Source organism: Budorcas taxicolor, chromosome 7, assembly GCF_023091745.1.
Source record: "Budorcas taxicolor isolate Tak-1 chromosome 7, Takin1.1, whole genome shotgun sequence".
NCBI lineage: Eukaryota > Metazoa > Chordata > Mammalia > Artiodactyla > Bovidae > Budorcas > Budorcas taxicolor.
In genome coordinates, this window is record NC_068916.1 from 17193111 (window position 1) to 17219909 (window position 26799).

At 56.7% G+C, this 26799-nt stretch overlaps 2 protein-coding genes across 2 annotated transcripts in view; both read right to left on the reverse strand.

The window, feature by feature from the left end:
• MYO1F (myosin IF) overlaps positions 1-4188 on the reverse strand; it is a 36739-nt gene extending 32551 nt beyond the window's left edge. Inside the window, exon 1 of the mRNA XM_052642906.1 lies at positions 4109-4188. Within this exon, the coding sequence (XP_052498866.1) occupies positions 4109-4111 (3 nt within the window). The 5' untranslated portion in view covers positions 4112-4188. The remainder of the gene's footprint in view (positions 1-4108) is intronic.
• Positions 4189-6889: 2701 nt separating this feature from the next.
• Positions 6890-25858, reverse strand: ADAMTS10 (ADAM metallopeptidase with thrombospondin type 1 motif 10). Its single transcript, XM_052642892.1, has 25 exons — positions 25813-25858; positions 24229-24414; positions 23670-24016; positions 22902-23058; positions 21404-21621; positions 19883-19966; positions 19627-19772; positions 19172-19215; positions 18916-19021; positions 18680-18826; positions 18369-18510; positions 13933-14109; positions 13518-13663; positions 13363-13426; positions 12571-12673; positions 12221-12354; positions 12001-12124; positions 10967-11047; positions 10717-10880; positions 10478-10604; positions 10251-10380; positions 9736-9940; positions 9316-9492; positions 9062-9221; positions 6890-7048 (listed from the first exon to the last, which is right to left on the reverse strand). Exons 2-25 carry the CDS (start codon positions 24314-24316, stop codon positions 6939-6941), a joined length of 3381 nt encoding a protein of 1126 aa, XP_052498852.1. The 5' UTR covers positions 24317-24414; positions 25813-25858; the 3' UTR covers positions 6890-6938.
• Between the last annotated feature and the right edge of the window lie 941 nt (positions 25859-26799).

Sequence of the window (26799 nt, forward strand, 5' to 3'; positions counted from 1 at the left end):
TGGAACCCCAGGGAGGCCACTTCACTTCTCCAAGCCTCAGTTGCCCCATCTGTAGAACAGGTGCCATAATAAATCTCCTCTGTGGGCTTGCTGGGGAAAATAAACAAGCCAGTGCTGAGAAAAGATCCACTGGGTTGCCTCAGGAAATGGCAGCCAGTGTCCCCAAGAGCATTTAGTGAAAGTGGTCAGTGTTTGATAATATAGAGGAACTGGTCAACGTACACTTGTTGAATGAATAAATGAATGAAGTATCTTTGTGATAAGACTGCCTCCTATCCTGTGTCATTGGTGTCCATCTTTCTGTGTCCCCCAAGTCTGTGAGGGTCAGGCTGAAGCTGTTTGTTCCTCCCTTGAGGGTGAGGGTGTAACAGAGAGCTTGTGGTCACAGTTGACCACAAGTCAGATATGACTCAACAGGCTGGAGTTCTTGTGAAAGATAGTCAGGGGCGCGAGGTGACTGGGATGGAAGGAGAACATAGTTTCTAACTTCAGCTCTTCAGAGAGGCTTCCCCCCCATCAACTTACAGCAAAGGCATGGGGTTGCAGCTTCCCTGGTGCCAAAGAAGGGAGAACCAAGGGCTGGGGCATTGGAGCCCTGTAGTGAAAACACTTTCTGAACTCTTACTGTGCATGGAGGTCTGTGGGGACCAGGCCTAGACTCTGCTCCTGAGTAGCTCAGAAGCGAGTTGTCTAGGGGAGTCTGTGATCCCAATCAGACTGCACAAAGAAGAACTGAAGCAATCAGAGAGGGCTTCCTGTAGGAGGCTGAGGCAATCAGAGCAGGCTTCCTGTAGGAGATAGACCTTGAAACATGAATGTTTCAGATTGTTGTAAGTGGTGGCAGCGGGAGCGATGGGCCAGAAGGCCTTGGGTGTGTGTGGCACACCAGCATTCTAGTTGCTTGAATTAAAAACTAGACTATAGGAGTCAGCCCACACCCCCAGGTGGCCTCTCAGTTGGAAGGAGGAGGAAGAGGTTGTTGATCAAGGTGGCTGTTCACAGTGTGACCTTGGGGATCACTGGTTGAAATCCTCTACTATCTTGGGTTGTCCGGCCGCTAGCCGAACCTCCCTGCCTCTGTTTTCTCATTGGGCAAATGGGAATATTGAGGACTATGGGCCTCGTGGGCAGCCGTGCAGATTCAACGAGGCGAAGCTTGTCAAGAGGAAACACTAGCCTCTCTCCCCATCGCCAGTGGCAGCAGCAGCAGCAGCTGCCTTAAGCTGGCCAGTCCCACAGGCTCGGGACACAGGGCCAGGAGGAAGGTCTGGAGGAGTGGGCTTTTGCAATCTGCACCAACTGCTCTGGCCTCCCTGCTCCTGGGTGGTGATGAGCAGAGCCCCACACTGGAGAGAACAATGAAACAGCCACTTCCTTCCTTGCCGGGGTCCTGCGTGCTGTGGTTGCCAGCCGGTGGTGAGGTGAAGCTGCTGCAGCAGTGGCTGCTGGAGCCGCCCTCAGCCCCTAGCCCCACCCTGGCCCCCTGATGTGCCCTTGGAGCCTGGGTCCTGCTCTATGGGGCTCTGGGGCCACACCCTGTATCTCTACCGCATGCAAACAACATTCTCACCCTCAATGGCTCTCAGGTCTCCCCCTCCCTTGGGAGGGGTGTCTCAGGCTTCTTCGGCCCTAACCAGAGGCCATTCTCCAACATCCGGGGATCCTTGTCCTTCTAGAATCCTTTTCCTTCACCCTCTCTTGGCCTCCAGGCTTTTCTGTCCATCCCCATGACTGCTGCCCCTGGATCAAGCGGCCACATTACTGGTCTCCCAGCTTCATATCTGTACTTTCAAAACAACCACCATTATCCTCACGTCACCACCATTATCAGCTGAGGACAGCCAATTGCTGCCTTTACCTGCCCCTGAGCTGAAGTCGAACTGAAACTGCTGATAACCTTAATGCCAGCTAATATCAAACAGAAGAACGAAAGATTCCTCCACCTACTTCCTTACCATCACTCACCACCATCAGCACTCATTACCACTGGCATCAACAACCTATAACAACCAGTCACCATCGACAACCACAATCACAAAAGTAGCTGTCAACAACCACATGTAACCTACCACCGCTGAAGCAGTCGTTGTCTAGTCACTAAATCGTCACTAGTGGCCACAGACTCTTCTGCGACTCTGTCGACTGTAGCCCGCCAGGCTCCTCTGTAAACGGGATTTTCCAGGCAAGAATACTGGAGTGGGTTGCTATTTCCTTCTCCAGGGGATCTCCCCGACCCAGGGATCAAACGCAGTGTTCTGTGTTGGCAGACAGATTCTTTACCTCTGAGCCACCTAGGAAGTTCAGCATTCAATCACACCCCTTTCCAAACCAACATTGCATCACCACCAGTCCCAAGACAGTCACCCAAATCATCAGTGAATGACCAACAGCAAACGAACATCACCATCACCACCCAACTTCAAACTTTGGCCAACTGCCATTATTCTAGAGATCGACCCTCCAGGGGAAAACAAGCAGCCACCAGCCATCAATATTCAACACTAGCTGGCACTGAAAGCAGCCATCACGGCCACCACCACACCACCAACATGGGCCAATGGACAGCAACGACCGCCGTCGTGAACAATGACATCAACAACCCAGTCCTACAGGAACCAAGAGTGAAGCCACATCCATCCATCACCATGGCTAACTCCCACCATGAGTGTATGGAGCACGTTATGTGCTCTGTGCCGCACTTGATGAACATCATTTCGCTGAATCTTTCAACACGCTTTCTGGCATCCAGCACTCCTCCAGGAAGATGTCAGCACCTCTAGACAGAGGTATTAATCTCATGGATAAATCCCACTTTTTTTTTTTTTTTAATTCATGATCCTCTTGAGTGAGTTTCTCCCTTCCCAGACCCAGTTGGCCAAGCAAATCATTGACTCAGCATTTCACATGGTTTCCTTGGGAGGGGTTGCTTTTCTCTCAAACAGCAAATTATTTCCTGTGTTTCTTTGATCAAGGAGTCTTCCTGGCCTGGTTCCGCCTTGGAAGGGCTTCCGTCTCAAGCCCAGAGCTCTAGCTGATGGTTTGCTTACAGATTAACCAGAGGGGTCCGTGGCCCGTGATGCCCCATTTATCACTGGCTTTCTGAAATAGGGTGATCTCGCAATCCCTGCCTCCACATTGCGGCAACTGCCAGGAACCCTGCAGTTGTCACTCTTAGCTCTGTGACTGTCCCCAGCCACACGCCCTCATGGACAGGTTGACAAAAAATGAAAGCTGAAGTGGCTTGCAGAGCCATGGAACTTGGGCTGCGGGGGACGGAGGTGTGACATTTATAGCCAGCCAAGTCTCCTCCTCATGCGTGTGACATGATGCTCCTGGATCTAGACTGAGGACCATGACCATCTCTACAACCTTATCACCACGGTCATCATCAGACCTCAGTCTCACCAGGTGGTGATGCTTCTGGGTGCAGTGTTTTTTCCCTGCCACCCTCCAGCACAAGGGACCCGTGGTGGGGTAGACAGGTTTCATCTCACCTACTCCCGCTTCTATGATGACTACCGCCAAACCACCCTGTCACCCACATTGGGATGCCAGCATGCCACCATCATGGCAACCCACCACCCTTTTGACCCAGCTTTCTCTCCCAATTGTGGTGGACTCAGAGAGGCTGAATCCCAAGACCCTCTGAAGGTTCCAATGGAGAGGATCGCCCAAACACCTTCCACATCCTGAGAGACTTCCAAATATGACATGCGTGGGAACTGAGGCCCGCAGAGGGGGAAGTGACTGGCCCAAGGCCACACAGGGAGATGAGGCACCAAACTCGACTAGGAACTGGGTTCCCCACGCCCCAGGAAAGGGGTTTGTCCCTGCACCTGCAGGCACTGTGTGAGCCTTCAAAATCACTTTCTGTCCTCCAGTTACTGCTCCATCCTTGGTGCCCCATCCCCACTCTGGCATCTTGTCCACCATCCAATGGGAGCTTGGTGCCCGGTGTAGGATGCTTGGAACACCTGAGCTGTACTGCAGAATCCCAAAGGGTCTGCTGTGCCCATTCCCATGGTCCCACCTTCTGGTGGTGGCCACTAGTCACTTCCATCTGACTGGTGACCCCGACTGCTGCACTTCAGGGCCCACCCTGACTTACCATGGTGGGGGCTGGTGTCTGGGTCCCTGGGGAGGTGCCTGGAGGGGTCGTGGGAGGGGTGCAGGCTCAGGAAGCTCCTGGGGGCGGCTCGGGCATGGCCCTGCTCCTGCTCCTCCGGCAGACTCCCGGCCCTAGTTCCTCTTACAACAGCCCCCTTCTCACTTCCTTTGGCGGGAGGGGCCCGCTGCTACCGGGGAGGGAAGCTGAGCCTGGGGGCGGGGAGAGCGCCCAGACAGGCCCGAGGGAGCTGCTGGTCTGGGGCCCAGAGCCCGAGGGGAGAGGTTAAGGATGGAAGGCAGCAGCTGCCAGACCCCAGGAAACCGCGTCTCCAACTCCCTCGCGGCCCCCCGCCCCGTCTCCCCCGGGACGCGGCTGCAGCAGGCGGGACAAGGATCAGCTGGCTGCGGACTGATTGCTCTGTCCTGGGCTGCTCAGGAGTCTTCCAGACCTACTTGAGATGTGTATCTGCTCTGGGCATCCCGGGGCAAACTCTCACTTCCGAAGCTGCTTCCGCTGGTCCTGCTTCCAGGAGAGACCTTGGAAATCAGGTGCGTTTCTGCCAGGGAGAGAGCAGGGGAAGTGGAGGGTCCCGAGAGCCAGGGGCATTTGGAAGGTCCCAGACTTTGGATGTTACGTCTAGAATTAATGAATGCTCCCCCCGCCCGCCCCGCCGCCCCAGCTCTCTTCATTTTCTCATCCTAAAACGGCGGCGGTGGGGCTGGGGATCCTGCCGGGGGCGCCTGGCGCGCACATAAGTATTATTTGCTCGGTCGTGTCTGACTCTTTGTGACCCCATGGACTGTAGCCTGCCAGGCTTCTCTGTCCATGGGATTTCCCAGGCAAGAATACTGGAGTGGGTTGCCATGCCCGCCTCCACGGGATCTTCCCAACGCAGGGATCGAACCCGGGCCTCCAGCATTGCCGTCAGGTTCTTGACCGTCTGAGCCACCAGGGAAGCACATGACATCCATCAAATGTTGGCCCATCTCTTGATGTTTGGGAGACCAGTAGGCCATGTGCTGCTTTCCTTCTGACATTTGAGGAAATGGCATTTTCGAGAGGCTGTCGTCTGCCACACAGTGGGGAAGTGGCGGAGGCAGAAACCTACCCTGGGAGAGCCTGGCAGGAAGGCCTGCACACCCGGGTATCCCCGCGCTCCAGGCGACACACCGCATCCTGCGCGGAGACTGGAGTGCCGCGGCGCCTTCTAGTGGCCACATCTGGGAAGCAGCCTGTTTCTCAACCGACGGGGCTTGGTGCCTGCAAACCTCAGCAATGTCTCCAGGGCACTAGAAGTGAAGTCAGGACGACACCCTCGCCCCCTACCTTGTTGAGGGCGTGAGGAAGCTTCTGGGAGGAGGCGACTGTTTTTGCTGAGACTGCGAAGTGAGCTGGAGTTAACCAGGTGAAGGAGGAAGGGGAGGGTACACCTGGCAGAGGAAAGCAGCTCTAGCAAAGGCCCTAAGATGGAAAGATTGGTGGGCACTCAGGAAATTTCAGGGGTCCAGGGCTGCTGGAGATAGCAGAGCGACAGGGAGTGTGATGGCTGGGGTAACGGGTGCCAGATTGCGTTGCTTTGGGAGTCTCTGTGAGAAGCTGTATTAAAAAAAAAAGATTAGGTTCTGTTGGGTCTTCCTTGGTGCACCCTGCTTCCTCTAGTTGCGGCGAGTGGGGGCTACTCTTTACTGTGTGTGGGCTTATCATTGCGGTAGCTTCTCTTGCAGAGTATGGGGCTGGTCCGCTTCTGTAGTTGCAGCACGCAGACTCTAGCCCGGGCTCAGGAATTGTGGTGCACGGGGTTAGTTGGCCCACGGGCATGGGCATGTGGAATCTTCCCGGACCAGGCATCTAACCTGTGTCTGCTGCATTGGCAGGCGGATGCTCAACCACTGGACCACGGAGGAAGTACAAGAAGCAACTGTTATTTTTGACCTAAAGTTACTGGGCTCTAGTCTGTGTTGGTACAAGTCCCCTTTGGGCTGTTGGGGCCGACCTGTGAGGGGGTGTGGCCGCTTCCAGGGTGGGGGGATAGCTGAATGGGACCCCCCCACCCCCAGCGCGTGCGCGTGCGCGCGCGCACACACACACACACACACACAGCCAGGCACGGAAATCTACACAAGACAGAACTTTATTGATGGAGGGCTTCCTGGTGAGGGGGTGTGTGGGCCCCAGGGCAGGGCCTGTAGCACCATCATGGGGGTAGCCTGGATGACGGGGTCCCCCTGGGGCAGGCAAGGCAGAGAATGGGGTGGGTCTTCCCAGCTCTGCCTCCCCCCGCTAGCTGGTCTGGTGGGGGCAGGGTGTCAGGGAGGTGGTGCTAATCCCCTCCCCCATAGCGGACATAGATTCCGCCCCCCCCCCCCCCAGCTCAGAGTAGAGGGGCAGGGCAGTGCTGCGGGGGGCAGGGCACCGGCTGACCCCCTCCCCACCCCCACTCTTCACAGTACGTATTCCGATCAAAGGCGGGTGTTGTGTAGGGGGGGCTCCCTAAAGGTGGGTGGCAAGAGTTCTAGGGAGAGCAACTGTTCCCAACTCAAGCTCACCCTGGAGGTGGGGGTCTCTCTGTGAACTGGGAGGTGCGCAGAGGAGGGGCCGTGGGCGTGGCCAGCCCCTCTCCATTCCCTCACCGCCTCCCCCACCCCCCCCCCCCCCCGCCCCTAGTCAGGAGCCCTGCAGGAGTTCCCAATAAATAACTTCCAGCTCCATCTCACCATTCACTCCCAGTTCCTGCCCCCTCGGGCTCCTTCAGGCTGGTCAGCTGCAGGCCTGGTTCCCCCCACCCCCAGCCCGCGCACATCCAGGGCTCGCTCCGAAGGCCGAGCGCCCTCTAGCGGCCCTGGCAGGTTTTGCAGCACATCTGGCGGAAGTAGGCTCTGCTGCAGAACTGAAATTTCAGCACCAGGGGGCAGTAGGCGACCTTGTTCACATCCTTGCACTCTGAAAGGGGCGGGAGAAGAGGAAGGGGAGGGGAATCTGGTCTCAGCGCCGCCCCCCTCCCCCGTAGTGCGACCAATGGCTGCACACCGCTTCCTAGCTTCTCTGTGCCTTGGCTTCTCAGCTCTCAAAGTGGGGCTTCTAACAGTAACCATGTCACTAGGCTCTTTGTAGAATTTTGAAAGAGGGTGAAGGTCTGGGGCTTGGACACCGTGTTAAAATCACGAGAAAAGTGTTCCTTTTCCAATTACCCGTTTGGCGTATATAACCCTTGTTCGTTTCCCTTTGTCACACACTGGGGACCTTGAACTCCAGTGTGGTCCTTCCTCTCAGGGTATATATGTGTATTCTGTGTTCAAGGGTAGCTGACAGTCTGTTCCTGACAATGGACCAGGGTTCCCACTTAGCAGTCACTGATGTATGACAGAGCCTGGGTGAATAAAGGGCTTCACGTGGATTTAGTCTCTCTCCTTAAGGTGGTACGGAGAAGGCACTGGCGACCCACTCCAGTACTCTCGCCTGGAAAATCCCTTGGACCGAGGAGCCTGGTAGGCTGCAGTCCATGGGGTCGCTAAGAGTCAGACATGACTGAGCGACTTCATTTTTCACTTTTATGCATTGGGGAAGGAAATGGCAACCCACTCCAGTGTTCTTGCCTGGAGAATCACAGGGATGGAGGAGCCTGGTGGGCTGCCGTCTATGGGGTCGCACAGAGTCGGACACGACTGAGGCGACTTAGCAGCAGCAGCAGCTTAAGGTGGTATTACCTCCAGTGAATATATTAACACATACCACCACTCCTCCGCCTCTTGACAGATAAGAAAACCAAGACACAGAGATGGAAGATGAATCCAGGCAGTTTGGTCCCAGTGCCTGGAGTAAGTAACCTATAGCTCTCTATGAAATATACATTTACTTAGGTAGAAAGAGATGGGTATATTTAGAGCAGTGGTTTCCAAGGGAGGCGGTTTTGCCTCTCAGGGGATATTTGGAGATGTCTGGAAGCATTTTTCGGTTTTCACCAATGGGAGGAGGGGTACCATTAGCATCTAGCAGGGTCAGGGATGCTGAACCATTGACAATGCACAGGGCAGCCCCCAAGACAAGGAACCCTCTGGCCCCAAACATCAATAGTGCCTGAGGCTGAGAAACTGATTGAAAGAAAACATCAGGCGGATAATGTAGCAGATACCTTTCATGGATCACAGCCTTGTCATGGTGAAGGGGTTTGCATAACCATGAAGTTATGAGCTATGCTGTGCAGAGCCACCCAAGACAGGTCATAGTGAAGAGTTCTGACAAAACGCGGTCCATTAGAGGAGGAAATGGCAACCCACTCCAATATTCTTGCTGTGAGAACCCCATGAACAATTTGAAAACGCAAAAAGAGAGCCCCCACCCCAGATCAGAAGGTATTCAGTATGCTACTGGGGAAGTGAAAGGGTTAGTCGCTGTCTTATCCAACTCTTTGTGACCCTGTGGACTGTAGCCTGCCAGGCTCCTCTGTCCATGGAGTTTTCTAGGCAAGAATACTGGAGTAGGTTGCCATTGCCTTCTCCGGGGGATCTTCTCCACCCAGGGATCGAACCTGGGTCTGCTGCATTGCAGGCGGATTCTCTGCTAGTCTGAACCACAAGAGCAGCTCACACTGGGGAAGAGTGGAGGGCGATTTTTCCATGGGGTCGCAAAGAGTCAGACACAACTCAGTGAGTGAACAACTGCAAATGTCACAGGTGGAGATGAACAGGGAGGGTTAGACTCAAGGGGGTGGTTGAAGGAATGACCTGAGTTTGGGCCCCCAGAAAAATCAGGTTCCTACAACGCCCGGCACACAGTGGTAGCCAATACATGCTGGCAGGCAGGAGATGATGAATGATGGTCTGGAGGTGACAGAGAAAGGGATGTCAGTGTTTGGAGGCACCCTAGGGACAAGGGTCAGGACCCTCAGCTCTCCTGTCTATGGCATCCTCTGGACAGGGCCCTCCCAGTGCCCCTAGGCCCCTCAGCCCCACAAACCTTCCAAGCCGTCCCCCGGGGGCGCGCTGTCACACTTGGCCTCGCACTGCTGTGTGGCGGGTGGTCGCAGGGCCTCGGCGCACTCGCGCGAGGGCTGCCCGGTGTGGCTGGAACAGCGCACGGGGCGCTGCTGCTGCCCGAAGCCGCACTGCGCAGAGCACTGTGGGGAGTCGCCGATGAGCGTAAGCCGGGCACCGCTGCCCGCCCTGCCGCCCCTGCCCTGGGTCCCCGCTCGGCAGGGTGCACGCGCCTACCTCGCCCCACTCGCCCGCCACCCAGCGGGCCGGAGGGCAGCGGCGCAGGTTGCAGCGCATGGTGGCTGGTGGCTTGGCCGCGGGCTGGCAATGCTCGGGGGGCAGCGTGGCGCGGTGATCTGCGCTCTTACAGAGGACCACGCGGTGGCGGAGGCCCGGCCCGCAGCTGGGGGTGCACTGCAGTTGGGAGGGGGCGTTTCATGCTCAGTGGGCGCCCTGCTTCCCACTTGAACAAGGATGCTGATTCCGTGGGAACGGAGGACGGTATAGCCAACTTTGGACCAATCACGGGGGGCCCACCAGGGCCAGTGGGAGTGGGGAGGCGCCTGGAGGGGTGGCGCCCGACGTGGGGCCACCCCGGCCCTTCCGTGTCTGCCTAGGGAGTAGAGGGTGGGCTGCGGGCGGGAAGCGGCGGCTGACCTCCGACCAGTCGAGGGCGGCCCACTCCGGAGGGCAGGCAGGGCCGTGGCAGGCTTCCAGTACTGGGGGGCGCGGCTGTGGGCAAGCGCTGTCGTCCAGCGCCTTCTCCTCGGCCGCCGACACGCGGCGCTGGCACACGACGGAGCGGCTACGCACGCCTGCATCACAACTGCGGCTGCAGCGCGACCAGTTCCCTACCACCCAGCTGTGTGGGGAGGGGCGGTCTGAGACAGTAGGCCGGGCAGCACCCTGACCACCGGGCCCTGGCAGGTCCTCCTGGCTGACAACTGGCATCCTATGGAAACTGGCACCCGAATGCCTGCTGCGCCCGCCACCCCACACACCAAACTCAGAACATCTTTACTCTGGGCCCGCACTGGGGGCAGGGAGCACATCAGGGAGCACCACTGCTCTGAGTCTGACTCTGGGACACCGCTGTCTGCACCTTAGGGAGCCTTGACTCCTCTGATCCCAGGAGCTTGTCGCCCCGGCCCTGCAGCCCCGCCGGCACTCACTCAGGTGGGCAGGGCTCCGTGTTGCAGGCACGCTGCCTCTTGGGCAGCTTGCTGTGGGCGCTGCAGTGGTGGGGGGCCACGGCGGAGCTGTCCAGCTGATTTCGGCACTCTACAGCCTGCACCTGGCTGCCTGAGGGCGGGTGACAGGCCCGCTCAGCCCTGCCTGGCCCAGAAGGTCAGCCTGGTGACCAGCACCTGCCCCGTCCCATCCCACTCCTGGGTCTCACCGCCTGCACACTGGGCTGAGCACTTGGTCCAGGGTGCGTAGTGCCAGGAATAGGGAGGCAGTGCATCACGGGCAATGGGTGCATTGAAGCGGTAGCGGAGGGCAGGCAGTTCAGTTTGGGTCAGTACCTGGGGTCGCAGCGGTGGGGGATGGGGGGCAGGGGAGAATCAAATAGAAGCCAAGTTTGTCCCAAAAGGATGCTAACGTCCTCCTGCGCCATGCTCCCAGCCCTGCCGTTACCATGACGATGAGAGATGCATTAATGGGTCCCAGGGCTTCTAGGCTCTGGGTCTGATCCGGCCCTTGTCGGAGCTGAAAGGTGGTTCCGGCCAGGGGCAGGCGGTGGGGCTGGGGGGTCCCAGGCAGCCCCTCCAGCAGCAGGGACTCCTGGTCTCCCTTCAGGGCTGGGGGAATAGCAGAGAGGTCAGAACTCCAGCCACACTGATACCCCCGCTAACCCCCAGTCCTCATTCCCCCACCTCTGGCTCACCCAGGTGACTGAGGGAAAGGTTCAAGTCCTGGATGAAAATGTGGACGGAGCCTTTGGGGATCCAGACGACTTCCTCATACCCTGGACAGGGGAGTTCAGGTGTTACCGGCTTGGTCTGTCCCTGTACCTGCCTGCCCAGCCCACCCCCCACTCCTGCTCCCTGATGACAGCAGTTAACCATTACTGTGCTAAGTGCTGACACAGAGGCCCAATGTGTCTCTGGCTCTGTGAAGTAGACACGTCATCATACCCACTTTACAGATGACAAAACTGAGGCTCAAGAGATGAAACAGCTTGCCCAGGTTTTATAGCTAGAAAGTGGTTCAGCTGGGATTTGAACTCCAACTTTCTTACCTCTCAAGCCACTAAAATGGTCCAACCCACCCCCACCCTAAGACAAGCAGCCGGACTGAGCTTTGGGCGGAGGGAAGAGGGTACCATGGGGTTCCTGAGCCACATACGGTGACTTGATGGTTTTAGCAGTCAGAGTCAGGTTGCAGTGGGCTCCATCACTTATGACCTGGATTATCTTGGGCCCCTGTGGACCCTCTATCCTTGCCCACTTACATCCCCCATGCATACTAGTTTTCCTGCCTGGACCCCCACATTGTCCCCTGGAAGCCACACTTGGCCTTCAGTGCCCATTTGGGCCCTTAACACTTTCCCACTCTCACTGCCCCCGAAACACTCCCTGGGGTCTCCTTCCTTCAGCCCAAGGCTGGGAAGCCCTCGAGTTCACCACACCCTGCAGCTACCCTTGCCCCTAGTAAGCTTTGTGGTCTAGCACAGACAGCCCCTCAGGCCCCCTGGAGAGTCATGCTCTTGGCTCCTCAGGATGGCATGAGACCCTCCCATGGGGCATGGGAGAGATTTAGGTACTCACCCCTGGGATGCTTTCAGTGCAAAGGTTTAGGCACCAGAGCCCAAGCCAGTTCCTGACTGTGACCTGGGGCACTACTCCTGAATCTTTTGGGGTGAGCTGTGCCCCCAGCTGCCAAATAGGGGAGTGTGGGAGGGAAGCTGGGCTCTCTCACCAGTCCCAAGTAAGGCTGGGCTGAAGACCCCCTCGATGGTCTCGCAGGCACTCCCGTCACCCCCGCACACTCGGCACTTGTCCTCTCGTAGGTCGGAGCCCAGGACACGGTCACAACCTACGTGCTGGGGAGGGCGGTGGTGGGGGAGGGGGCGTCAGGGAGCCGCCTCCCACCTCCAGCCACCCACCTCCCCTGCCCTCTGTCTGGGAGTCCCCTCCACCTTGCACTCGCCGCTGACACAAATGTCCACTGTGTCCGGGCGGCAGGGAGTCCCGTCCACCACAGCTGCTGCCCTCTCCGTGTAGAAGTTGAAGCCTTCTGCTAGGCATGTGAGAGAGCAGGCCTTCACGCCCCCTGGGGGGCACAGCCCCATTAGACCAAAGGCCAGACCCCAGACCCAACGAGGATAGGCAGGCTGCACAGAGGAAGTGGGGGTCCCCACTGTTTAGTTCAGGCACTCATGGGCACTCTGGTTCCTTGGGAGAGGGGCTGCTCAAAACAAAACCCACGATCCTGCCTCCACCTGCAGCTGCCCCCTCCACCTCATGACCTTCTCAGTCCCCCGCTCACCTCCCCGGTACGTCTTCCATGTGTAGAATTTTCCACGAAAGGGTACGCTGTCAAATTCAGAGCACTGCATTTCCCTGAAGTCCTGGGAGCCTGGGGGACAGTCCTGGGGGGCACCAGAAGGAAGAAGTCAGGAGGCCAGGTACAGAATGTGGGGGGATGTAGTTAGGGCAGAGGCCCCAGGACTGGAGAACTCATGCTCTGAGACTGGAGGCAGGGAAGCCAGGGAGGAGGCCCAAGGGACAGGTGCCTCAGCAATGGGAGTAGGTGACTCATTCGAGTTTGTGGGCAAGCTAAGAATGACACCTGGGTTTCTGGTTTCAGACCATGGGGTCTTGAGAGAGCGGGCCTAGAAGGGAGTCAAGCACACTCTTCATGAGTGTGTGAGACTTGTGGCTGGGAGTTTTGGACAAGAGATAGTGGTCCCTGGTCAGAAAGAAATGCAATGAAAACTTGGCCACTGAATTGGCAAGGAGCACAGGGTCAACTGTGGGGCAGGGGTGGGGCTTTGGTGGGGAGCAGAATTGGGCAGTAAAGGAAGGGGCCCGTTGTGGCTGGAGAGGGTTGTCAGGGCCAAGCAGTTATTTCCAAGTGGGAGATGCATCTACTGCAAATGTGTGAGCTGGAAGGAGCTGGGACCCAGGACGGGTGCGGGGAGGGCCCGGAAAGGCGTGGGTGGCCGCTGCAGGTTCCAAAAGAGAGGGTGGCCACTCGGTCAGAACTCATTGGAAACTGACTTATGCCTTTCTTTCCTCGTGTCAGAGGGACCCGGCTTGAGGTCCTGGGGGAACTCGCCTCGGTGTTGCAGGAGCGGTGCCTCCGTCTCTCGCCCAGGCAGTACTTGCCCCCGATGGTCGGCCTGGAAGCGGGGCGGACAGGAGAGAAATGGGGCAGGGGGAATAGGGGCAGGGGCCGCCAGCCTCTCCTGGTAGAAGGGCCTGAGGGCTGACCTGGGGCTGTCGCAGTGTCGGCTGGAGGAGGACACGCCGCCGCCGCACGTCCGGCTGCAGTCACCCCACGGGGTCCACGGGCCCCAGGCGCCGTCCACGCCCTCCGGCCGCGACCCGAAGGGGACGCAGACCCGCTTGTAGCACCACTGCGGGTGGGATGGTGAGAGGGTGAGTCGGATTCTGCAGTCTCGAGGCCTTGGCGATCATTCCCACCCCCTCCCCAGCCCCACAGCCGGAGCTCTAAGCCTTCCGGGGGTGAGGCGAAAGGGGAAGGATGGAGGTGGGGTCCGTAGACCGGGATAGTACAGGGTAATGTTGGGGCGTGGCCTAAGCACAGCAGTGGGCGGAGCTAGTATTGAGCCAAGCATGCAGGGCGTAGCCTGGGAGGGGTGTGGCCTCGGCCAGGGGGCGGGACCTGCAGGCAGTGGGCGTGGCCAAAGCCGATGGAGGGCCCCGGCGGTGGCCCAGGCCGGTGGAGGCTCACCCCCTTGTCGATGGTGTGTGTTTGGCACAACGTGCCCTCGGCGGCCGGGATGCTGTTGGTGATGCACCGGTTGCTCTTGCTCAGACACCACAACTCGCTGCAGACCTCCTGCGGGCCAAGGTGCCCGCTCAGGCTCGGACCCTCCCTCCCACCTTCCTTGGGAGAACCCAGGAGACCCACTCAGTGGGGCTCCAGCCTTCCTTTCCTGGGTTTCTTTTTGCAACCACTGGCAGGGTATAGGAAGGGACCTCTTCTCGGGCTATAAGCAGCACTTATCAAACACCTAGTGAAAGTGAAAGTCACTCAGTCGGGTCCAACTCTTCACGACCCTATGGACTATACATACAGTCCATGGAATTCTCCAGGCCAGAATATTGGAGTGGGTAGCCTTTCCCTTCTCCAGAGGATCTTCTCAACCCAGGGATCAAACCCAGGTCTCCCTCATTGCAGGCAGATTATTTACCAGCTGAGCTACAAGGGAAGTCCTATCAAACAACTAGGAGACCCTCAAACTCCCTTAGGCACTATATTCCCCATTTTACTGTGGGAAAACCAAGGATCAGAGAGGTAGGGTCACTTGCTAGAGGTCACATAGCTACTAAGGAGGCAATCTGGATTCTATCCCAGAACTTTAATCGATCGCTGGGTCTACGATCTAATCCCTCTGTAGTTCAGCACCTTCTTTAGAAGCTAAGTCCTGTCCCACCCTTGCGACCCCATGGATGGTAGCCCAAGCCCATGGATTGGGCTTCCCAGATGGCACCAGCGGTAAAAACCCTGCCTGCCAACGCAGGTTAGATGTGAGAGACACAGGTTCGATCCCTGGGTTGGGAAGATACCCTGGAGGAGGGCATGGCAATCCACTCCAGTATTCTTGCCTGGAGAAGCCCACGGGCAGAGGAGCCTGGCAGGCTGCAGTCCACGGGTTCACAAATAGTTGGACACAACTGAAGTGACTTAGCACGCAGGCCCTTCTATCCATGGGATTTCTGGACAAGAATACTGGAGTGGGTTGCCATTTCTTTCCCCAGGGGATCTTCTTGATAGTTCAACTCCTGGCACTTCCCAAGTTTCTAGAAGGAAATTTGGGACCAGCTGAGGAATAAGGCGGAAGGATGCTGGATTTCTTTTTAGAGTGGGCAAAGCAGCCCACCTCAAGAGCTGTGGTTCTGAAAAATCCAGGCTTGATGATGGCTCAGGTCAAGGGCCCTGCCTCTAACTTTTTATTCCCCCAGCAGGTGGTTCTTATTGTTTCCCCAACCTAAACTGGGGAAGCTCCGCAAAGTTTTAATCTATGAAAGGTTGAGAGGGGATAAGGCCAGGCTGGGTCTGTGTGGAAAGCTGCTCTAGTTCTCCCAGTGAAAAATCAGCCCATCTTCTTCCTGAGTCTTACTTGGGCTGGCCCAGACCCCGGCAACCCACTCTGGTACTCTTGCCTGAAAAATCCCATGGACAGAGGAGCCTGGTGGGCTACAGTCCAAAGGGTCACAAAGAGTTGGACACGACTGAGCGACTAAACACACAACACGAAGACTCTGGCAGCAGGTCCTGTCCATGGCAGGAAGCTGGATCAGTCCCAGGGAGCCATTCTGACCCTTTAGGTCCAGGTTAATTAATATCCCTGGACAAGCCTTACTGGGTTCAGGTGTGGCGAAATCTGACCTTCTAGCCTACATCCTGTTCATTTCCCAGAGTCTTGCCTCTGAGACGTGGAAATCCTTCTTGCCTCATTTTACAGTCACATGTAATCTTCTCTTTGAACCTGATCCTCCCAAGCTTCGAAGATTTGGGATTGGACCCATCAATGGCTGTAGGAAGGGACGTTTCCTGTGTCAGCCTCTGAGAGACAACTGCACACCTATGAGAAGCTTACAAGGTGGTCCTCAAACTTGCTCCCTCAGAGGATACTTCTCATCTAAAGACTCAGCCTGGGGCTTCTCTGGTGGCTCAGTGGTAAAGAATCTGCCTGCCAATGCAGAAGTCATGGGTTCGATCCCTAGTCTGGGAAGATCCAACATGCCTCGGGACAACTAAGCCAGTGCGCCCCAACTATTGTTCCCGGGAGCCGCAACTTCTGAGCCCGTGTGCAGCAATCACTGAAGCCCATTCACCCTAGAGCCTGTGCTCTACAACGAGAGAAGCTCCCTCACTGAGAATCCTGGGCACTGCAACAAAGAATAGCTCCTGCTCGCTGCAACTACAGAAAAGCCCGCACAGCAATGAAGACCCAGCACAGCCAAAAAATAAATAACTAAATAAAATTACTAAAAAAAGCAAACCAAAAACACCTCAGCCTGGTTTTCTGGCTTCACTTGGGTTATATTCTCCTGGCCATTTGTTAGGATATGACAGATCCCACTTCTGACACCTCTTAAGAGAACTGCCTATTCCAGCTCTGTTCATCCTCTTTTTACAAGGAGGTGCCATGGTAAGAAATGAGTCCTGGGTCTCATTTAACTCTGGGAGACTTTAACTCCCCCACCGATTTGCAACACATTCCCCTCCTCTGGGCCTTGCCTGTAAGATGGGCCTTGCCTACATATGGCAGAGGCATGGGACGACAGACTCAATATGAAAGGGCTTGCACAAACACCTTGTTACAGAGTAATAAAGGCCACAACTACCTCCGGACCATGCCTCAGGCCCAGCTCTTTACACGTATTAACTGAGTTACAGGTAGTCAGTTACTTATCCCTTTGCCAGGAGGGCCCAGAAGATGTTCCTTGGAAAAATAAAAGGAAAAGTCTGTTCAACATACAACCAGCAATGGTCCATGCTTGATAATTTGGCACTTCCTCCACCTCCCTACCTCACTATAAAATTTGGATTCAGAAAAAAAGCTTGACTCAAATACCAGCTCCGCCATGTTCTCTAACTGTGACTTTGGGTAAGGCATTCCTCCTATTCCTCAGTCCCTCCCCCTGCAATGTGTGGCTGTTAGGATTGTCAGGAGTTTAACTGAGATGATAGGTATGGCATGCTGGATCTGTAGTGGGCATTCAGTAAGTGTCTGCCACCGATGTCACAGTTAGGACACCTGGGACATAGCAGAGGCTCAAGTGGCTTCTGAATTCTTTAGTAATTCACTAGAGGCAGCCAAGTTGGGTAGACTTGGGTGGCAAGAGTGGGTTAAATATAAATGGATCAAGGGGCTTCCCTGGTGGTACAGTGGTTGAGAATCTGCCTGCCAGTGCAGGAGACATGGGTTTGATCTCTGGTCCGGAAAGATCCCGTGTGGCAGCTAAGCCTGTGTGCAACAACTACTGAGCCACCATTCTAGAGCCTGGGAACCACAGCTACTGAAGCCCAGGCGCCTAGAGCCTGTGCTCGGCAATGAGAGAAGCCACTGGAACCAAAAGCTCACACACTGCAGTGAAGAGTAGCCCCCGCTTCCTGCAACTAGAGAAAGCTTGCACACAGCAACAAATATCTGGCACGGCCAACAATAACTAAATAAGTAAACTAAATCTTTAAAAAGATTTAATGGATTGAGGGTTTCTTTCCCTGTCTTGCACTAGAATAAAGTTAGGCCTTTTAACACCTCCCTGCTCCCTGTTTTGAGTTGACATGGTCTCAGCTTGGACATTCAAACTGATCTTTTTGAGTCTTAAAGATGTGAAGGGCTGTGGCTGGGCTATTTGGGGTGAGGCTGTAACGAGTTGGGGAGCATGTTCAGGGAATTGGGGAAGGTGGGCAGGGGAGGGGCAGGCCCTAGATGAGCCGGGGGTCCATGGTGGCTGAACAGGGAAGCCAGTGGGGCACCAGTTTCTTGGGAGGAGCTGGGAGGGCACCCCCAGCTTGCTTCTCTTTGGGTGGAGGGGGCTTCGGGAGCTGAGCCTAAGCCTCAAGAAAGAGTGGGGCGTGATCAGGAGGCTCAGAGCTTGTCCAGCTAAGGACTGGGGCCAAGAGATCTTGTGAACCAGTCAGCGGGGGATGCAGGGAATGAAGACAGGGCATCCCTGGAAGCCTCTGTCCCATTTTTTTGCCAAGTGGGGAAGATGGTTCATCCCCTGGGAAACTATTTCCACCAAGTCTGGATGTTTGGTTAAAAATGGCCCCGTTAGGGAACTTGGGAATTTGGTCCTGCTGCAACAGAAGGGGTACCCCCCAGGTTCTCCCTAGCTCAGCCTCCAAAACAGGGGTCTGGAGAAACAAGGGGATCCCATTCTTGTCTTTGAGCACTGAGATTGCGTGTGATATTTGTATAACCCTCCCATCCATCTCTGTCCCCGAACCCGCCACTGAGGCTCACATCCCTTCCCAGCTCTCCCATCCCCACCCCCTGTCCCCATCCCACCCCTGACCCTGGTGGTGGCAGGTCCCCTCCCCTCCCCTCCCAGGAAGGAAAGCAGGAAGGCTCTCTCTACCCCGTATTTACACTGACGCGATTTGACTCCATGCTGGAAGCGGCACTGCTCATCTGCGTCATAGGCCTGGCCAGGGGCCACAGTTGGGTACACGAAGTCCTGTCTGGGGGGCCGGTTGTTCAGGCAGAGCCCCAGACCCGAGCTGTGGAGAGAAGAGCGCAGCTGTCACACTGGAGGGCTGCAGGCCAAGCGCACAGGGGCCCCTGGGGAGCATCCCTGAGCATATCACCCTCCTCAGAGGCAGCCCCTCTCCCCCCAACATGAGTGTGTGACCCTGGGCGGGATGGGCAGGCGGGCAGGCAGATCCTCACTCCAGAAAGCTGGTGATGTAGTCACGGCTACAGGAAGACCACACGAAGGGGTTGGTCTTCATGGTGATGTGAGCCGCCATGAGCTTCGCTGGGTCCTGGCCACGGGCCCCGCAGCTGTTGCCCACGCCGTCGTGGTTCATGCCAAACCTGGGGACAGGGGCAGCGAGCAGCTCCGCCAGGTGTCGGGCGACACTGCCCGCTCTTCCTGCCCGCCGCCTCCCGTGAGCCAGCCTCACGTGTGTCCGATCTCGTGGGCAATGGTGAAGGCCGTGGCCAGGCCGATATCTTCGTTAACGCTACAGCTTCTCTCTCGCTCGCACATGCCGCCCACAGGGGCCAGGCCTGGGGAATGGGCATGGGCGTGGGGTGGGGCTGGGGGCTCAGGGCTGTGTCTGTCGGCTCTGTCCCCTCTGCCAGGTCCCCACCCCACTGGGCCAGTGTCACCCAGCCCACTGCCTTCAGAGGCGCCTGAAACCCAGGGGACCCGGGTACCTAGGGTGCCGCACGGTTTGTTCTTGTAGATGCAGATGTCATAGCTGTGGGAGGAGACGAGGGAGTCAGGAGGCTGGGCTGCCTCCCTAAGGGCCGCCCTCCCCCACACCCGGCCCTTCTCACAGTTGAGTCCTGCCCCTGAACCGAAACCTCATGCTCTTCTCCCAGCCAGCCTTGGAGATGCTGGGGTGCATGAGTGGCCAACTGAACAAAGGACAGAGCGAAGGCTGCGTCGGTGCCCAAATAGACCCCCCACCTGCCTCCCCACATTCTCAGGCTCGCAGCAGCCCCTCCCCTCCCCTGGCTCCCTGACAGGGCGATGGGACAGTCCCGGTCTCTCTCATCTCGCAGCAGAAGTGAGCTCTGCTTGGACCTGGGCAGTCCCCTGGACCATTCGCTCCTCCCCCGGCCCCCTCCCCCACAGAAGGCCCCCCGGAGCCTTCCTCGCCCCTCACCGCGTGATGAGCACTGCCGTGTCATGGTTGGCCACGCCATTCTCCGGAATGGCATTGCCATGGCCGCTGCGGTTCACGATGGACTTCTGCCACTTACAAAAGCTGTCCAGGGACTTCCCGGCGTGGTGGGTAATCTCCAGGGTGGGCTGAGGATGGACAGAGTGAGGTACGCGGATACCAGCCACCCAGGGGGCAACGCAGTCAGTGCTGAGTTCTGTGGTGGTGGAAGGTGGCGGAACCTCCCCCTCCCCCGCACCTGGTCCTCCGTGAGCAGGATGAGGCGTGTGACCAGGATATTAACGATGTTTCCCAGACTCGAGTCCTGGAAAAGTTTGGCAACCTGACCTCCAAGAAACAAGAGAGACCGAGTCTTAAGAGGGGCCCAGAATAGGAGACAAAAAGAGAAACGAGGACAACAGCTTGTATCGATCGAGTGCCTACTGTGTGCTGGGGCTCAGGCTATGCCTGCCGCCCAGGTCTTCACAGGAGCAGGTATTAGCATTCCCATTTTACAGGTAAGCCACCCAATGCTCAGAGAGGTCAGGACGCACAGCTGGTGGATGCTCAAAGTGGAACCCCAGTCTGGCTAAGCCTGCCTGCTAGCGTTTGCCTTTCTGACTCGAGCCCCCAGCTCAGCCTGTCTGCTTGTCCTCCATCCTCGATGCCCACCCAACAGCTGCCTCTGCCCAGAGGCGGCCTGAAAGATGTGCAGATCTGGCCTCATTCCATACTGTCTGCAGGCACCAATTTGAGCATCACCACTGGAAAGTAGATGTGCGGAGGCTGGAAGCTCTGGAGACAGTGGTCAGAGAGAAGGAGGGAGTGGTCAGAGGGGAGGTGGATGATGGAGGCCACTCTGTGCAATGACCGGAAGCCCTGAGCCATCACCATCCCGTGTGGAAACTCCCCAGAAACCCTGGCAGATTTGAGGAAACTTGGAAGCCCAAGGAAGGGAGGCAGAGCCTGGGCAGAAAACAGTGGGGTTAGGCATGATATTATGTCTACATAATAGGTCATCTGTCTGTGCTAAACTCTTTCTCTCTTCCTTTTTTGCTTCAGTGGAACAACAGCATCACTCATCAAACCCTGACTACGTGCCAAGTTGTCGAGCTGTCTTCCCTCCCACCACAGTTTTGTGACAGGTACTATTATAATCCCATTTTACAGAGGCAGGAACTGAGGCTCAGAAAGGTCCAGAGTCTTGATCAAGATCCAAGATGGGCGCCGACTCTGAGTGTGAGTCAGCCAGCTCACCTTGTATGAATTTACAGGAAGGCGCTCGGGTGAGCCTTGCATGCAGAGAAATGCACGCCCATAAGTGTACTGCTAACCTCAACAAGTACCTGCAAGCTGCCTGTTTAATTTTATACAACAAACAATTATAGGGTAAGTACTATGAGTTAGGTGCATCTGTGAGCACTTTAGCAATTCACTGCATCCACGAAGCCTTACGAAGTTGGTACTATTATTAAACCCATTTTACAGGTGGGTAAACCAAGGCAGAGGGGCAAAGTAGCTTGCCCAAGGGCACACAGTCCAAGATTGGCAAAGCTGAGATTTAAGGCCAGGTTGGCTAGCTCCTGAGTTCATGCTCCCAACCACCGTGCTAGGCTACTTGTCATTAACAGGCTTTCTTTCTGACTCACCCTGTCCCCTTCCCATTCTGTTTCACTGGCATTTGATCAGTGATGGGGGGATGGTGACAGCCCGTTTCCTGACTCTGGAGGTGGGCTCCACATTTTTGGGGGTCCATGTCCAGGGAGGGGGAGGCACTTACAATGTTCATGATGGCCAGCACGTACTGTTCCACGTCCCGGCGCCCGTGGTAGGCCACCATCATCTTGTCAGCCACCACCAAGGTCTCCACGTAGCGCTCTCGGCTGACGGAGCGCTTCAGGCCTGGTTGGCCACGCTCTGTTTCATTCCCGAGGGGCCGGGCAGGTGGCGGTTTCAGGGTGCGCAGCCACCACGGCCGCCCCTTCCACGGTTTCTCATCTGGATGGGCAATTTCTGGTCATTCTGCTGCTTGTTCTAGCTGTCCAAGGCCCTGTCTGACGGTTCATCTGGCTGCCAAACACCTCATTCTTTTGCTCTTGGTTCTACAATGGTGAGGCTGCCCCACTGCCAAACTCATTGGTCGAACAGCCACCCCAGCATCCCACGACAGTCAACATGACCATGCAGCTTCCCGACAATTCTACTGCCCAAATAGAGGTTCTACTGCCAGAACTGTGTGCTGGTACAGCTCCCTGGCCTTCTGACTGGGCAACTTTTTACTCACCCTGCAGCCCAACTGTCTGGCTGTAGAATAATTCCCCTGCCTGACAGTCTTTTCTGACCAGCTGTCTCACATCCAACTGTGACACCACTTTTCTGTTAGTACAACCCACTGTGGTTGTGTGTCTGCCACGATATGCTACTTTGAGACTCATATATGCAACTAAAAACACTCCAGTTGTTCTGCATTTTCACTGGACAGAGATGATTTTTTTTAGCTCTATGACTATCCTGGTGAATCCTTGTTGTCCAGCTGGCTCCCCCAGTGGTTCAAGACAGTAAAGAATCTGCCCACAATGTGGGAGACTTGGGTTCAGTCTCTGGTTCCGGAAGATCCCCTGGAGAAGGGAATGGCTACATACTCCAGTATTCTTGGGGCTTCCCTGGTAACACAGATGGTAAAGAATCTGCCTGCAATGTAGAAGACCTGGGTTCGATCCCTGGGCCAGGAAGATTCCCCTGGAGATGGGAAAGGCTACCCACTCCAGTATTCTTGCCTGGAGAATTCCACGGACTGAGCAGCTTGGCAGCCTATAGTCCGTGGGGTTGCAATGAGCTGGACACGGCTGAGCAACTAATACTTTACTTTCTTTCCCATCCCCTAAATATCTGATGTTATAACTGTCCCCCTGCACATCTGGTTGTAAATCTGATCTTCCAAACGGTGGTTAAGTTCTCCTGACATTTTCCAATGTGCAACTGCTCCAGTATCTGCTATGACTATCCCGCTGCTTAACTGTCTGATCAGATGATAATCCCACAGATGGATGGTTTTACCACACCTGGCTGGCTATCTGGCTGCCTTTCTCACTCACTGTTGGGCCATTCGACTCTGGAAGTGACAGATGGGCTGTCCCACTGCCTACTGCCCTGCTGACCATCTGCATTGCTCCCTGCATGCAGCTGACCTTCCAGGTGGAGGGATGCCGGCATGCACCTCTATCTTGAGGCACAGTATTGTGCAGGACCTCTGCCCAGCCCCAGACAGGCAGCTGTACCTCTCACTCCACAGGCTGTGTCCAGGTGAGGGTGACGCAGAGAGGAACGCTTATATACCACGTGGGGGCCACTCTCTTCCGGTCCCCGGTGCCCCTTGGGCCCCCCTTGCAGGGGCTCGATTAAGTATTCTTCTTCATCTGCCACAATCAGGCCGTGCTGGGGGTTGGGAAAATGGGACAGAAGGTTCGGTCAGGTTCTGGTTTCCAGGACCCCTGGGACCCTATCTCTGTCATTATGATTTCATTCCTTCTATTTTACTTGGTTTACATTGCTACTGCCTTTTCAGTTTCTTCAGATGGGTGTTCAGCTCATTAATTTTCAGCCTGACCTAAGGCTACACATTTTCTTCTAAGTACTGCTTTAGCTGCATCTTAAAATAGCTAATCCTCTTGGTTAGCTCAAAATGTTCCAACAACTCTCACTGAGGGGGACTTCCTGGCGGTCCAGTAGCTAAAACTCTGCATTTCCAAGGCAGGGGACCCGGGTTTGATCCCTGATCAGGAAACTAGATCCCACGTGGAACAACTAAGAGTTTGCATGCTGCCACTAGAGACCCAGCATGCATAATGAAGACTGAAGATCCCGTGTGCTGCAACTAAGACCTGGCGCAGCTGAATAAAGAGAGAAAGGAAGAAAGAGAGGGGGAAAAAAATTGGAATTAAAAAAAAACCCCTGTCACTGTGATTCCTTCTGTGACCTATATAAGTGTTTTCTTAACTCCCAAGCGTGCAGGCATTCCGCCCTATCTCCCAGAACCCTCCACTCACCAGGCCCCCGCAGGTGCTGATGGCCACGTGGGAGCTGCTGGCCTGGCCCTGCAGGTGGCCTGCATAGAGGCAGTGGGGCCGGGCGGCCCTCTGCCAGGCCAGGCCTTCTCGAGTCCAGTACTCCACGGACACGTGCCCCGCCAGGAGGCGAGGGCTGTGGGTCAGGTTTAGCAGGAAGTGGGTGCTGGGTGCGGCCACCTTGTAGAAGAGACGGGACTCTGCTTGAGGTCCCGTGCCCCGACGCTGCCTCCGGGGGGCCGGGGGCGAGAAGGCCAGCAGCGCCCCGTTGTGGTCCACTCGGGTGGGGAAGGCGATTTCATAGCTGTCTAGACTGGACAGGAACTCATCTATGGGTAAGGGTCAGAGGCCTGGGGTGGGCCCCGGGAAGGAGCCCTGTGTCCTGCCTGCTTGGCTGCAGGGTGAGTGAGGCTGGCTTCAGTGGCCCCTGAATCTGGGTCACTGGCCGCAAGACTCTGGCCTCACCGACCCCAGGGCCTCCCCACCCGCCACGATCCCCGTTCAGTTCCTACTGCCACCCCCCACCCTGGGTTGGGCCTACCTTGAGACCGGAAGGCGTGTGTGACCTCGAATGCGAGGCCCAGCCCCAGGGCGAGGGCCCAGTGGAGGATCTGGCAGGCGGGAGCCATAGAGGCCACGTGTCCACATGTCTCTCCCCAGCCCCGGCTGCCGGCAGCCCACGCAGCGCTGCCTTCCCTGTTCACAGCCTGGGCAGCATCACCGGCTCCTGGGAGGCGAAAGGGTGGGGAGCTGGGTCGGGGGCGGCGGGCCCTACTGCCGGCTGGAGCAGTGCCAAGGTCCCTTGCCAGGTGGACAAGGGCACCTGTAGCCAACCCTCTCCCCACTCCAGGTTTGAAGACTGAACGCATCTCTAGCTCAGTAAACTCCCTCCCTTTCCCCCCCACGCCCCCAGCATCCCCCTTATCCTCTTAGGACAGCCGAGGATCTTGACTCCACGAGCACCTACTATGTGCTGGCTACTGGCCAAGCACATTCAGCTCCATGATAACCCTTAGGATTCATTCATCAGGTGGTGACTGTATAATATAGGCTTCCCTGGTGGCTCAGGCGATAACGAATCTGCCTTCAATGCAGGAGACACAGGTTCAATCCTGGGGTGGGAAGATCCCCTGGAGAAGGGCATGGCAGCCCACTCCAGTATTCTTGCCTGGGGAATCTCATGGACAGCGGAGCCGGGTGGGGTACAGTCCATGGATAATATGAATACAGTCCCTGCCCCACTCCCCCCTCAACCCATGGGACTCAGTCTCCCAGGAGCAAGATGACAGACCAGTAAATGAAGAGACATATGATTCAGATCAGGGCATGTTCTTTATGAGAAATAACCGAGAGGCTTGGAAGTGGAAGTGGGAGGATGAAGAGACAGAAGAGAGTGTACCAGGTGGAGGAGCAGCAGGGGCAAAGGTCCCAGGGGCAGGGAGGAGCTCGGTGCGGACCCACGACCCCGAGGGCCAGCGCAGGAGGACCACAAGGGGAGAGGGGGACTGGCCTGGGACACGTGAAGGTTGGTCAGCGTGCATTTTCAACCCAGAGATGACCCAAGGCCAGTGCCTGGTGCCCCTCCCACCTTGGGTGAGGGGTCCTGCCTTGGGAGTCTCTGCCACACAGCACCACTCACCCCACCCTGCATCCTGGTCTCTGTTCCCGTGACCTCTCCTCCACCCTACCCTAGCCTGGCCCTTAGTCCCGCTTCCTCTCATTTCCGATTCTTCCTCGAAGCTCCAGGCCTGCGGGGCAGGTCTGTTTCTCCAGCATCTACCCTGGGCCAGCCTGCCACAGACACCGCTCGGGGCCACCGCCCGTGCCAAGCCCTCCACCCTCTCCTGTCTCCGCCCTCCTCCTCTGTGCAATTTCCCCCTTAATCACACACTGTCTTGTTTTCTTTGCAGCCTGGCCAAGTCTGAGAGTTGATCCCCAAACAGGGCAGTTCAGCTCCTGAGGGATGAAGCCAGATAGATGCTGACTTAGAAGCTGACCTCTCCCCCTCTTCTGATTGGAGCACCCCCCAACCCAGTGATGGGGAGCTCACTCTCAGCCTTTGTGTTGCTCTTTTCAGACAGGCTGATGTTTACCCCAGGGGTTTCTTTTTCCCCCTCTTGTTTACCTTATGGGGGCTTCAGTTGGTGGCGCGGTGTCGAACCCTTGTGTGCGGGTCCCTCTGGGCCTCAGCGCCTCTTCTGGGAGCCTGGACAGGGTGGGAAGGGGCAGTGAGGAGAGCGGAGCTGGGGCTGCAGTTCAGGGGTCACTGAGGACACCTTCTCCCCAGCCCTGGTCAACCTCCTTTTGGCTTTCATCCTCCCTTGGTTCCTAGCCCTCGTTCCCCCAAAGTTCCCTCCTCCCCCACTTCTGTCCCCCTCTCCCACCCCACCCCCATCTCCTCCATCCCTGACTAGCTCTGGGATTCAAGCTCTCCCTGTGTGTGGGTCCCCTAAGCCCCTGCCTGCCTGAACCACCTCGCCATGTCCAGGTGGCAGCATTCTCACTGCAAATGAGGCTGGAGCCGCTTGACCTCCCCCCAGTCCTGTCTCTCTCCTCCTAGCACTGCCTGGCCTGGTACAGTCCTCATCTCGTTCCTCTGAAGCTGGGCCCCTCTCCCCAACAACCTCACCGGCCTCCGGTGCCTCCAGCTCAAAGGGGTGTAGTGGAGAGGGTAGAGGACCCAGCACTGGTGATGGGTGGGGTGGGGTGTGAGTTGGGAGGAACCTGGAGGAGGGTACAGGTATGAGGTGTCTACCAGGGGGAGGCCAGCATCTGCAATAGGGGGACAGCCTGTGGGGGGCATGAACAGATTGGCTGCTCTGGAGCAGGGAAAAGAGGAGGCCTGGGGACAGGTAGAGGATTCCTGAGCCTGATCCTCTAGGGGTGGGGGCAACAGGAGGTCAGCAGGGGGTCTCCCCCAGGCTGCATGTGGGGGGTGATCACTTGTCTGCGACTGGGTGACTTTGTGTGCGGTGTCTGGCCATGTGACCCTGCGCGCGGCTGCAGGAGTGTGTTTGTGTGTATGTGTGTGTGTGTGTGTGTGTGTGTGTGTGTGTGTGTACCCAGGCTTGGCCTTCCCCCCAGCTCCTCCTCCTGGAAGGCAGGAGGGAGG

Coding starts and splice junctions, on each gene's coding strand:
- ADAMTS10 (XM_052642892.1), bottom strand. CDS start 24,316: ATGGCTCCCGCCTGCCAGATCCTCCACTGGGCCCTCGCCCTGGGGCTG. Junction 21,622..22,901: donor CACAGCCTGTGGAGTGAGAG/GTACAGCTGCCT, acceptor TTGCCCATCCAG/ATGAGAAACCGTGGAAGGGG. Junction 18,827..18,915: donor GCCCACGAGATCGGACACAC/GTGAGGCTGGCT, acceptor CCCTGTCCCCAG/GTTTGGCATGAACCACGACG.